The 12,265-nt window shown below is 35.4% G+C and overlaps 1 protein-coding gene across 1 annotated transcript; it reads left to right on the top strand.

The window, feature by feature from the left end:
• Positions 1-1,539: 1,539 nt before the first annotated feature.
• Positions 1,540-2,903, top strand: LOC102803823 (uncharacterized). Its single transcript, XM_006822690.3, has 4 exons — positions 1,540-1,676; positions 1,837-1,951; positions 2,365-2,517; positions 2,794-2,903. Exons 1-4 carry the CDS (start codon positions 1,608-1,610, stop codon positions 2,799-2,801), a joined length of 345 nt encoding a protein of 114 aa, XP_006822753.1. The 5' UTR covers positions 1,540-1,607; the 3' UTR covers positions 2,802-2,903.
• Positions 2,904-12,265: the final 9,362 nt, after the last annotated feature.

Raw genomic sequence — 12,265 nt, 5'->3', positions numbered from 1 at the left:
TTCGCTATTACAACATTCAGAGTTTCAGTATTTTTGAGTTTTTTTCATCAGGTTTTATCTACACAAAACACGCTTCGTATCTGAATATGTGTTGGAGATATATTAAATACCCTTGTTTACACTTCTCGTCAAAATCCCCTGGCCAATGTATGTAAAACATAATTGATTCTTACATCATGTATAAATTAATTCTATTTTCATGTATGTTAATCTCAATTTCCAACTTGTCAGTTGTGTACACAATGGCGTCCGTTATTTTTGCCATATTCCTAAAAATGTCCATAAAATGTTGTTTCTGTCTGCATTTTGGGAATGTTTTTTTTAAAGTTTTTTTTTCCAAATGATTCTTTCATATACTACAGTAGCATGGAAAACACGTTTGTCATCCGTTTATACATTCTTCTGGCTCAATAGATACACATAAATGCAATGCGTGTGTAACATAAGTGATATTTTGCTGACGTTTGTGAGTGCAATTTAATTTTCACAATCTTGGTCGTTTGGGAAAGGTTCTATTGAGCTAATTTGAATAATTCATGAACGTTTTAACCTTACAGACGTGCTGCATAGCGTATGCACAACAATGTCCACAACACTTTGCTGCATACAAGTTGCAGACAAAATCTGCGTAGTGTTTGCTGGCTGTAAGATAATCTCTTAACTGGACTAAAATGTAATCACACTGGATGCAACAGCGCTTTATAAGAGCAAAATTCCTGTATCACCACGTGGACAATAGTTCTCTCAATTTAGTATCACGTCGCCAAGACAGTGCCAATACAATAGCCTGTTTAGTCCAATAAACGCTCTGTGCATGAACCATTTGCGTGGCATTATGTGATTTTTTGTAATTTGCAGAGTTGTATCATTATTATAACGAACATGTTATTGTATGAAATATCAGCTCAAAACATGATAGTAAAAACGCTACTGTGGAAATGTGATGGTAACCACCCTTATCACTAACCACGGTACCCGGTAATATAGAGTTAATTCCGGGTGCATCACTACCGGGTAACAGAAGAACAGGACCTGTACTTTCAACCCGCTTGCATTTTAGTCTAGACGTACGTTTCGCAAATAAGGGTTCACATGGTATGACAACCTAATTTAAACGATTTTTGTTCGGTTTAGTAATATGAAAGCAAATGTACATAATGAAATTAGAATAATTACAATTCCATGGGCATGTTTCCTCTACCCTTGCACTTTACATTATTTAGATTGTTTCTATTGTAATTGACAAAGTTAAAGACTACATTCGTAACGCAATATTCTTCTCAAATCGCCAGAAAGATGCGGACACGTGCATTGATACGTAAAAACGTACACAAACGTCACACCGAAGGGATGCAAAACAGTTTTTTTGATGACAAATGCCCCCCTGAATTCACTGAAACTTTGTATTATTTATTTTATGTTTAATTTATAGATTTGTTACAAACATATTTCCGACCGGATGGTGCTATACCGGTATAATTGCCGTTTGTTAAATTAATCAATTATTCACTTGAATTGCTTTATACTAAATATATTTAAGCGACTACCGTTTAATATTGTTGTTCAGAGTGCCCACTGCCAGCGGTTGTTCATATGATATCGCAGCTATGTTCAAACTGTATTTCAATCTTGCTGGGTTATTAGCGTTGTATCTGACATGTCTGGCGAAACAAGGGGTAAGATATATTATTTAATGATTTAGAAATATCTGAACATTTCTGACTATTTCTCAAAAACAAAAACATTCAATTACAAATACCAAAATCTAAGCAGGATTCAGTATTTGGAATTGTTATTATAATGACTGAACTAACTGTATGTTAATTATACTTGTAGCCATTTCCCAATGCCCAGTTACCTTGCGAGGCATGTTATGGACACTGCGCCAGGGAATGTCAAGACTACGAGTCAGTGAAAGATTGTCATTGTCCAAAGGGACTTGTTTGTTGTAGTAAGTACCGTTTAATTTAAATACTTCGTTTTCAGCTTGGTATACTAGCATAGTTCCTGGATTAGAAAACGATTAATTCCCATTGAACCGTACGTAAAATGAGTGATGTGATAGTATTTCTATGCTAACTAGTAATATAATATGGAATCTAGGGAAAACAAATCTGCACTTGTCACGAAAAGACATATTTACCAACATCTAAACCTCAGACAAAGCATATCAAAACCGACATGAACATATTTCAACCAAAATTAGAGAGCAGCTGTTCAATACGTTGAATACTCGGGATCGTTTATTTCTTTGTATTTATTTTATGACAAATCTGGATATTATTATCGACTATGTAGCTATTGTAATACAAGTTACCTATATTAATTTATGAAGATAATGCAAGTTAATATTTATCATAAAAGGTGAAGATGACAGTCATATTCCTAATAAGTGCACCGACGAATGCATGGGAAGTTGTAAGCCTGTAAATTACGGTTGTGGCCACTACGAGATGGAATCCCATGATCCTGAATGTAACGAGAACTGTGGGCAGGATACAATGTGCTGTGTGCCAAGTGAGTAATATTCATTCTGAAGCTTGAGAATTATATCTTGCAATATTAACGCACAAATGTGACAGTTTTGTTTTTGTTTCTCAACAATATTTAGTTATGTGGTCTCGAAACATCACCCACTACTCCTCATCTGAGTGTGGGTGGAGAATATTCGTTAAATCAAGCGCAAATTAACATGTTTGTGCTATGTTCTGGAACTGTTTAATTATATATAATCAACACAATGAAACCCATAATCCACGCTGTGTCTAAATAGATTTTTTTATTTTTCTGCAGGAGTCTAAATCTGACGACAGCGTGCACGTCCTTTCTCTAATTGTGTATCTACAATGTATGTATTTATGTAGTCACATTGATTGAAAAATAAAGGAAATGAAAATCAATAACCGTCAGTTCACATGGTTTATTTAGAGTTGATCACACTTATCGAGGGTGCAAAAACATCTCTCTACGAACATAGGGGAACTAGATGAGATAAGAATAGCACGAATTATTTCTTTTATTGTTAATCCGATATAACAGAAGAAAATATAAAATCAATAAGAAAATTTCAATACTTGTAACACAAGATTTAGCAAATTTACATTTCCGGGAAATCAAAATGAACAGACACAGCACAATCGAATCCGAGAGCGATACATGAACCTCCTGGAGACCAACAAATAAGTGATGTTTCTAAAAAAAACGTTTGGCCTGCTGCGGCATCCGCCACGCACTTCCCGATAAGTTCAATATAACACTCACAGTGATAGTGGCGAAGTATCATACATATTTCTGGCCACTCGTAATTCAAAATACAAACAACTAGGAAGTCAGATTTAGAGTTAGAGACGTCGCCGGGAAACGCAGAGATATTCATCGGGGGAAGGGTGGGTGCACTGGTGTAATTTAAAATGGTATTTGTCGGAGGTTGAATGGATGGACAAGACGTTTTATGCAAATGACAGGTTTAGATTACGATTTTTGAAAACCTTTTTTGAATTAGTAAATGTATCTGGATATCTGGATAACAATATATGATCATGGCTTGCGGTAGCTGACTATCGCCATACGTCTGCCTGGCATACGACCGGTCATGTTCGGCCTGAGGTTCGATGTAAAGATACAGATTTGGTTTCGGAAAAATAAAAACAGTATGAGTTTTCCCATTCACCCCAATGTATTCATGCATAGACGCTTGTTTTTGCTACCGCGCCCACCATAGTCAGAGTGAACGCGACGTTTTGAGTAGTGCGTTGTGCCACACCTAGTTCTATAACCAGTGAGCTTGTCACCCTCCGTTTTAACTGATCCTAAGTGGGGAGGATTTCGCGAGTAGGAACTTACCAACGAGGTCTATGATTTACCAGGATTATTGTATATGTGCTTGTGTTATGTTCACTTGTACATAAGTTATGTTTTGTGGTATGAACAGCGCTATAGTGGTTTGACAACACTGTGGTTGTTTGCGACTTTATCATTGCCTTTTTAATAGTTCTACCTGGTGAACTCAACACAACAATCGGGTTCAGGCATCGACAGCATAGAGGGATAGATCTCATCCCAGTCCTATTTGACTTCTAGCAAGAATTGTCCATCAACTTATTTGCCACATTATTTAATACTAAGCGACTGGTGTTTGCCACAAGCGCTTTGGGCCATTAGCATTGTTGCGCCTCCCGTGGTCACTACTGGGTTACAACATGCATACAAGCTCCCCTCAATTATATATAACGTGTCTGTCACAGTGGGGAGTATCAGATCTGCCGTCAACACCATGTTGTTTACAGTGCGAGCCGCATCTCTTGCTGAAGATCCTTTATTAGTGGTCTTGGGAGCTGGCAAGCTCTTCTTCTGATAACCTAGCTATCATTACAAACGGATCTTGAAGAATATGGGTAATTCTGACAAGCTGGAAACCTGATATGCATACGCTCTGGTGAATGATTCATGTATGTCAACGTCAAGCAACACATCCTGTTTGGCATTAGCAGTGGCAGCACTATGGTATTCACTTCGGAGACCATTAATCCATTAGACGAAGATTTGTTATGTGTTACTGCAAGAGGTTGTCACACCCATGAACCAGAGTTTTTATTTGCATTCCTCTCTTTCTTTCAGCAGCCATGTAATGACACGTGTGACTTCAATTTGTTATTTTATTGACAGTAGTTTCTCATCATTTCTGTGGTATCACCTGTAAAACTACAAGTGTTATGCCAGAAATGTTACAACAAACATTTTTATATTAATGTTTGATTTTCGTTTACAAGAAATTAATATCCATTCGAATGAGGGCGGTAAAGCTGATAAATTTGATTTTATACATTTGTGTAACTCGAGGCAAAATGTGTCTGATTTGTATAATATTTTGAATACCGGTGGATTACTCACGATGATCTCATAAGAAACTCCAACAATCGTTGCTGTGCGATCACTCTTAATGATGCATCGCTGTTACTAGATGCATGGCTGCCGTTCTGTACATATTCGAGCTTAGTTCGGTGGCGAGGGACAATATTCTTGCTGACGATAAATATATATATAAAATATAGTCGTTCATCATTTAGAATATCACTTTCATATTTGGTATTGCCGTTTTGAGAAGCATCATTACAATATTCCATGTCACAGGCGTAATTCATCATAAATTCAATTCCTTAAAACGATTTTAACAATTAATTTCAATAATGTTTTGATTACGGAGCTGAAATTACATTATCTGTACAGGTTCAGTGTCGAAAATTGTTTTGTCTATGATACTGATTGTTTTTAAATAAAAGTTATCCTAGTTGCTACAAATGCATTTTGGTTATAAACGATTCTACTTACTTTGTTAATAACAAGACTGATGCAAAACATTTTTACCGAAAATTGTCCAATGGGAACAAAATTGTGCTCCCATGATAGAAGATTTATTCAGGTATTTATATGAAACTAAACTTTTACAAAAATACTGCCAATCTTTTAATTCCACATTCAGATTTATTGGTAATTTACTTTCCATCAAAATCTGAAATGTAGTGATTATATTGCAATTCAACCCTGGCTGTCGAGTTTGGGCCATATTTTGAAAGATTTATTGCATACATACCGTTTATTCTCTTCAAACATAAGGTCACATTAACAGCTACAATGTAAATAACATTATGTTATTGAATATAAATATATATAATAAAGTCTGGGAAATAACTAAACCTAGGTAGGCTTTAGAAATACCTGAATGAAAATCGCACCACCTGTTTCTCAACATTTTTGCAAAAACATTTATTATACCAATAGCAATAAACTACGAGTTTTCAAGCTTAGCTGATCAAGCTTACCATACGTTTTGTCAACTCATTAGAGAATTACGATCGTGCAATTAAGAGTCGAGTTACAGTCACAATAATTATATAAATTATGTATAAAACATCTGGTGTACCTGCATGATAAGCAAAATTTCATGTAATATTGCAGCCTCAACCATTTTTTCATTTTTGATGGAATAACCGCTGACGATAGACTACGATACCTATTACAACTATATTATTGTATCCAGGAACGCTCAAATAAACAAATCTAAATTCCACGTGAGGGTCATGTGTGGTAACAATTAGTCTTAATAAAACCACATCGTCATAATACATATACATCGACTGATTAAATGGTTTCAGCACTGGGTCCATGTTGATATCGTCCGTCACTATGTCATTCACATAGTTTCAACAGCACGTTTCACCAGTTTTCATCTATTCAACATTAATTGATGCTCTCATCGTGCATAAATGAGTGTACAACTTGTTGTCAGTTGTGCATACAATGGCCTTTTTATGGGACAATGATATTCGAGAACATGTAATTTATATACTTTAATGGCATGCAACAGATGTATGTCTTCTGTTTATAAATTTCTCTCACTTAGTGCCTGCCCAGAAATGCTGTGTGGGTTTAACTTAAGTGATTTTGTTTGCTAACATTTGTGAAAGCAGTACAACTGTCACAATCGTGGTCGTTTGTAACAAGGGAGAGGCTGTATTGAGCTAGTTTGAATAATTCAGGAACGTTCTAACCCTATTTTTAACCAGTATTATTTGGCAAGTCAAGATTAACTTAGTCCAAACAATATTTGAACTTCTTTTTGCAATATGTTTATTCATAGTGGAGTTTGAATTAAATATAGAGTTTAGGTGTAATTTTGGTTTGCTGAAATCAATTTTGTGAAATGGCCTGAGCTTGGGGCCTAATCCGGATTCTGGCTGTCATGCTTTCAACCTATCGCATCTCGTTTTTTACCTATCACAGCAATGTTTTCGCAGATCAACTAGTGTCGTTTTTGCACACCTCCGGTAGCGTATCTGATTGATTACTTTGTTATGCTTGTCTCAGTTATTAACGCCTTAAGCATCGTTTGGTTTTCAATCAATTTCCTTTCCCACCACTTCTCCATTTCTTCAACCTTCATCTTGTTTTTAACTTTGTTTCTGCGTCACGTTTCACCGGGCTCAAGAAATCCATTCTGCCACTATTTCAGGACTTGGCAGCCATCGCCTTGGCCATCTCCCATCTTATCCCGGCTACGCAGCAGGAATTCTTTGACTCATCAAGGTCAAGACCTTGACCCTCCCTGCTGGCGGGACATGGTCTCGTGGTGTGTGGTGTGATTGGAGGAGCCCCTTCCAAATTTTGTTAGATTTTATTATATTTATATTATATTGATTAACAAATGCATTTTTACCAATGTCGTTTTTGTATTAAATGTTGACTTTTTCTTCTATATGCGTGTAATGCGTTACAAAATTTGTTCTGAATACTTCAGACCTTCAATAACACACATGAGCTTGTTCAAAGATTTCTTTAATCTGTTTTATTCTTTGCTTATTCATCAATAATTTTAGTTACACTTTTGAAATATATCATCTTCATGGTTGTAAAGGTTGCTGACAGTAGTATATGCGTAAGTTTTGCAAATAAGAAAGCCGCATTCAGTTAACATGCGAGGTAGGTACACTATCCCCTATAATGCAACTGCTTGTCAGCATGGGATGACACCCTAAATCAAATGTTCGGCTCAAAAATGTGAAAGCAAATGTATAAAATACAATTCAAATGACATTACAATTCCGAGTATGTGTGGGCATGTTTTCTCTATACTTTACATTCTGATTTGTTACCTCTGTCACAAGTGTAGCATTTATTGTAACACTTGATATTGACGAAGTTGAAGAATATATTCCCAGACGCGGACACGTGCATCAATACAATAAAACATACACTAACAAAGGGATGCATAACAGATTTGTTAAACTTTTTGAAGGGAAACTTGTATTATTTATTTTATTTTTAACATATTTATTTTTTGCACACATATTCTTAGCCGGATGGTGTTTTACCGGTAAAATCGCAATCTGTTAAATTAATTAATTATTCACTTCCATTGCTTTATTAACAAGACATAAACATATATAAACGACTACCGTTCAACAATGCTGTTCAGAGTGCCAACTTTCAGAAGATTGACAAGTCCATACGATATCGCAGTTATGTTCAAACTTTATTTCAATATTGCAGTGTTATCGAGATTGTATCTGATATGCCTGACGAAACAAGGTGTAAGTAGAAATATTATTCCATAATTTGGAATTTTTTTTTCAAAAGCAAAAACATTTATATACAAATACCAAAATCTAAGCAGGATTTAGTATTTGGAATAGTTATTATAGTGACTGTACTAACTGTATGTTAATTATACTTGTAGCCATTTCCCAATGCTACGAGTCAGTGAAAGATTGTCATTGTCCGAATGGGCTTGTTTTCTGTAGTAAGTACCACTTAATTTAAACACTCCGTTCTCAGCTTGGCATACTAGCATAGTTCGTGAATTAAAACACGAATAATTGCATTAAACCATAAAAGTTGTACCTATGCATGTGATAGTACTCTATGCTAACTAGTGATATAACATGAAATCTAGGGAGAACAAAAATGCACTTGTCACGAAAAGACATATTCAAATACATCTATACCTAAAAAAAAGCATATCCAAAACCGACAACATGAAAATGTATCAACCAAAAGTAGACTATTCAATACGTGACTCTTAAGTCTTGTATTTTAGCATTTTAGGGGTCGTTTCTGTTTTGTAATAATCTGTTATATGACAAATCTGAGTAATATTAATATTTTATAAATGTGTACATATATTTTGTTTTGAGATGCTTTATTTGAAATGACTGGAAGAGGATTATGGGTAATAGTAATATGTCGCTATTGTATTTAAACTATTTTATCTTACTTTGATTATATTAATGTTTTTCATAAAAGGTCAGTTTGTTAGTCGCGATAAGTGCACCGACAAATGCATGAGAAGTTGTAGGCCTGGAAATGATGGCTGTGACCGCTACGAGATGCAGTCCCATATTCCCGAATGTAATGAGGACTGTGGACAATATACAATTTGCTGTGTGCCAAGTGAGTAATATTAATTGTAAAGCTACAGAAGTATATCTTACAATATGAACTCACAGCTGACACAGTTTCCTTCATGTCTGTTATGTGGCTTTGAAGGATCACCAACAATTCTTGTACCGAGTGTGGATATTGACTATCAGCAAATTATGCGCATATTATCATATATATGCGAGCTATTGAGCTGAGTTCCGGGAGTGGTCAATTTTAAATGATTAATACAACGCAAAGCTATTAGCATAATACTACGTTCTCTCTGCAGGAACCTAAAGCAGACGACAGCGGCACATCACACCCCATATTGTGTATCTACAATGTAACTATTTATGTATCATTGATCGCAATATGAATGAAATTAAAATTTCTGTAAGTTTTATTCACATGAATGCAAAAACATCTCTGTACGAGCATAGGGGAAATAGATGAAATTTTAATAGCACGAAGTATTTAGGTTCATTGGAATCCGACGAAACAGTAGAAAATAGAGAATACCAACACTCAAAGTCAATAAGCGATTTTAAATAACATCTAACGGCACATTTACATTCCCGAGAAAACAAAATGTACAAACACAACACAGTCATTTCACAGACCCATACAATGACCTCCTGGGAACCAACAAAGAAGTGATGCCAGATGTTACGAAAAAACACTTGCTATCCTGTTGTGGCAGCCGCCACACACCTCTCTATAAGTTTAATGTAACACTTACAATCAGATTGGCAAAGTATCATACAAACCACACGATGAGTCTTACTAATCGAGGTCAAATTACACCTTGCAAGTCTGACTTCCAAGAAGCTAATTCTATTTGTGGGGATGGACGCTCCGGTGTGATTCAAAATGTTCTTGATCGGAAGTTGGATGGATTGACAATACGTGTTCACGTTTTAAACGAATGACAGCTTTAGATTACAAATTGTATTTATAACCTTCTTTTAATTTGTAATTTGGGTCTCTGGACACCAATATGTGATTACGCCTTGCGAAAGTATTACAGTATATGCCATTGTTCAGTAAACATCAAACGTTCTACAATTGTTAACGGCGTACTTTGTTGCATGCGTATTCCATGTACCTCCTTCTTGGTGATGAACAGCAGGTCGATGATCAGATGAGCAGAATTTCTGCATCAATTATTCAGTATAGTTACTAATTCACATATTTGATGATTTGAAAAAAAAAACAATTCGAGTCCCGAGTTGTCAAACAGACGAGCGAAGAAAATGACCGATTCCAAATAAAATGCATACTTAGAAAAAATTTAGACAAGTCAAGCCGGTATTTTGAGTAAGGCGGACAGATTTGGGTCTCGGTCTCGGTCTCGGTCTGGTGAAAGTCCGAGTTGCGACCAAGCCTTCAAAATGACCTGTTAATTAACGATAGCGGCCGGGCAAGAGCAATTCGACGACAGTCAAATATATGTAGAACAAACATTACATAGCTAAAAGATAGTAGAGCATATTTATTCAATTATATGTCAAAATTGCACTTTTCCTGGTTTGTTTTTTTGACACGACTTTTTGTTATGTGATATGTTTTTTTTATATTTTCATCTGTGATGGAAGTCATCAGTGAAATTATTATTATTATTATATTATAGGGTTTATTTGATTCGAACAAATAATATGTCTAATTCAGAAAACACATAATTAATGATAATAATACATACCAATGAATAACGTTATGATACAATATTAGTGGCTTAGCTCAATATTGTATTGGTTATCTTGAAAACTACTGCTCAGCTAACCAAATATTTCCTCCACAACCATATTTGTTTCTGGAAGAATAGCTGTTTGGAACCAATAAAATATAGAATGTTGCTTATGAGGGTTTGCTCCTCTCTAGGTCTTTTAATGAGAATTGCTACTGGTCTAAAACAGCAAAAAAGCTGTGTCAAAGTCGTGATAGAAAATGAAAGGTTATCTATCTGAGAAAACCGTGTTTAGACGTGAAAACAAATATTGTAAAGTCATTCGAACCTGTGCTCGTCGAGAAAACCAGACCCACGCAATCACATTGAAAATGGCTTGACCAGGCATCCACGATCAAATACATGTGCCACGGAACGCTGTGTTGAATTGAAAAAGCGAGTCACATCGAATACAATGAATTGTTACGAGACAAGACATACAAGTGTGTGTAAATATTTCAGCGTTGTTGTGTGATTTACTTTGGTAATCGGAGCTTGTTATTGTAAGTGTTTGACTGTGAACGCCACAGTTACGCTTGGAGTGCATTTAAAAGATGCCGAATCCAACTGTGGTATTCCCACATTACCTATACATATACATGTAAACTATATAAACGTACAACCTTGACTTATAGTCGCATAAATAATCGAAATAGTGGTTTGAGAATACATATATGCCACATATAGGTCGTTCAAAAATATAGGTAACATTATTCTTGCTTTCTTTTATCAGTTCTACCGAGAAAGTAAGTTAATCCATGTAACAACTTTAGGCAGTATTGTCGTGTGTGTGTTAATTTGGTTCCACCAACGATTTAATGTACGGGTATCCGAAATCCGTTTGTATGCTTGTATACAAACGTCGTTTATTAAGTATCACCCTGGAAGACTAGCTTATATGAGTGGACACAACGAATATAGTGAAAAAATTGGAAAATGTATACGCAATATAAACACATTGACTAATTTTCGGACACTCATACTGCTATGTTTTAGCTCATTCACTGACTGTTAAATAATTTGAAACTCAATAAGTTTTAGTATCATTTTATTCAGAAAGAATAGTGAATTCCATTTTCAGGAAACTAATTAAACATTCGAACCGTTGAAAGCTTTGGGTAAACCATCTATTTTAGCACTGTAAAAAAGTACACAAGCTCACCACACTGTCGTTATAATGAAGAAAAAAATAACTAACATTTATGTTTTAACAGTTGTGGACCGATTCATTTGGCTCCAGCATTACATCTAGTAACAACGGTATTGGATTGTTGGTAACACGTGTCAGATAGTCATAGTAATCCCCAAATTTGAAACACTTGAAACAATACATGTCAACTTTTACCACTATTTTATAATAGCCTAACACAAATAAAAGGTCGAAAATTTGGGGAATCCTTGTACTATGATGTATTAGCCACTCATGTAGCTATGGTGTAAACTAAGCCGAAAAAAAAGTTCAGTCAAATGTTAGTTAAACTGAGTAATGTCAGATTTGAAGTAATTTATGAGCCTACTGTATATTGGGGGTACTATAAGTCTAGACGTGCGCTGTGCATACCGTAAACCTAATTGTATTGCAAACTGCTGGTATTAAATCGGGCCATATGGTTTGTCATAAGGTGA

Source organism: Saccoglossus kowalevskii, chromosome 9 (assembly GCF_978046115.1).
Source record: "Saccoglossus kowalevskii chromosome 9, keSacKowa6.1, whole genome shotgun sequence".
NCBI classification, from domain to species: domain Eukaryota; kingdom Metazoa; phylum Hemichordata; class Enteropneusta; family Harrimaniidae; genus Saccoglossus; species Saccoglossus kowalevskii.
This window is presented reverse-complemented; position numbering and strand designations above follow the sequence as displayed.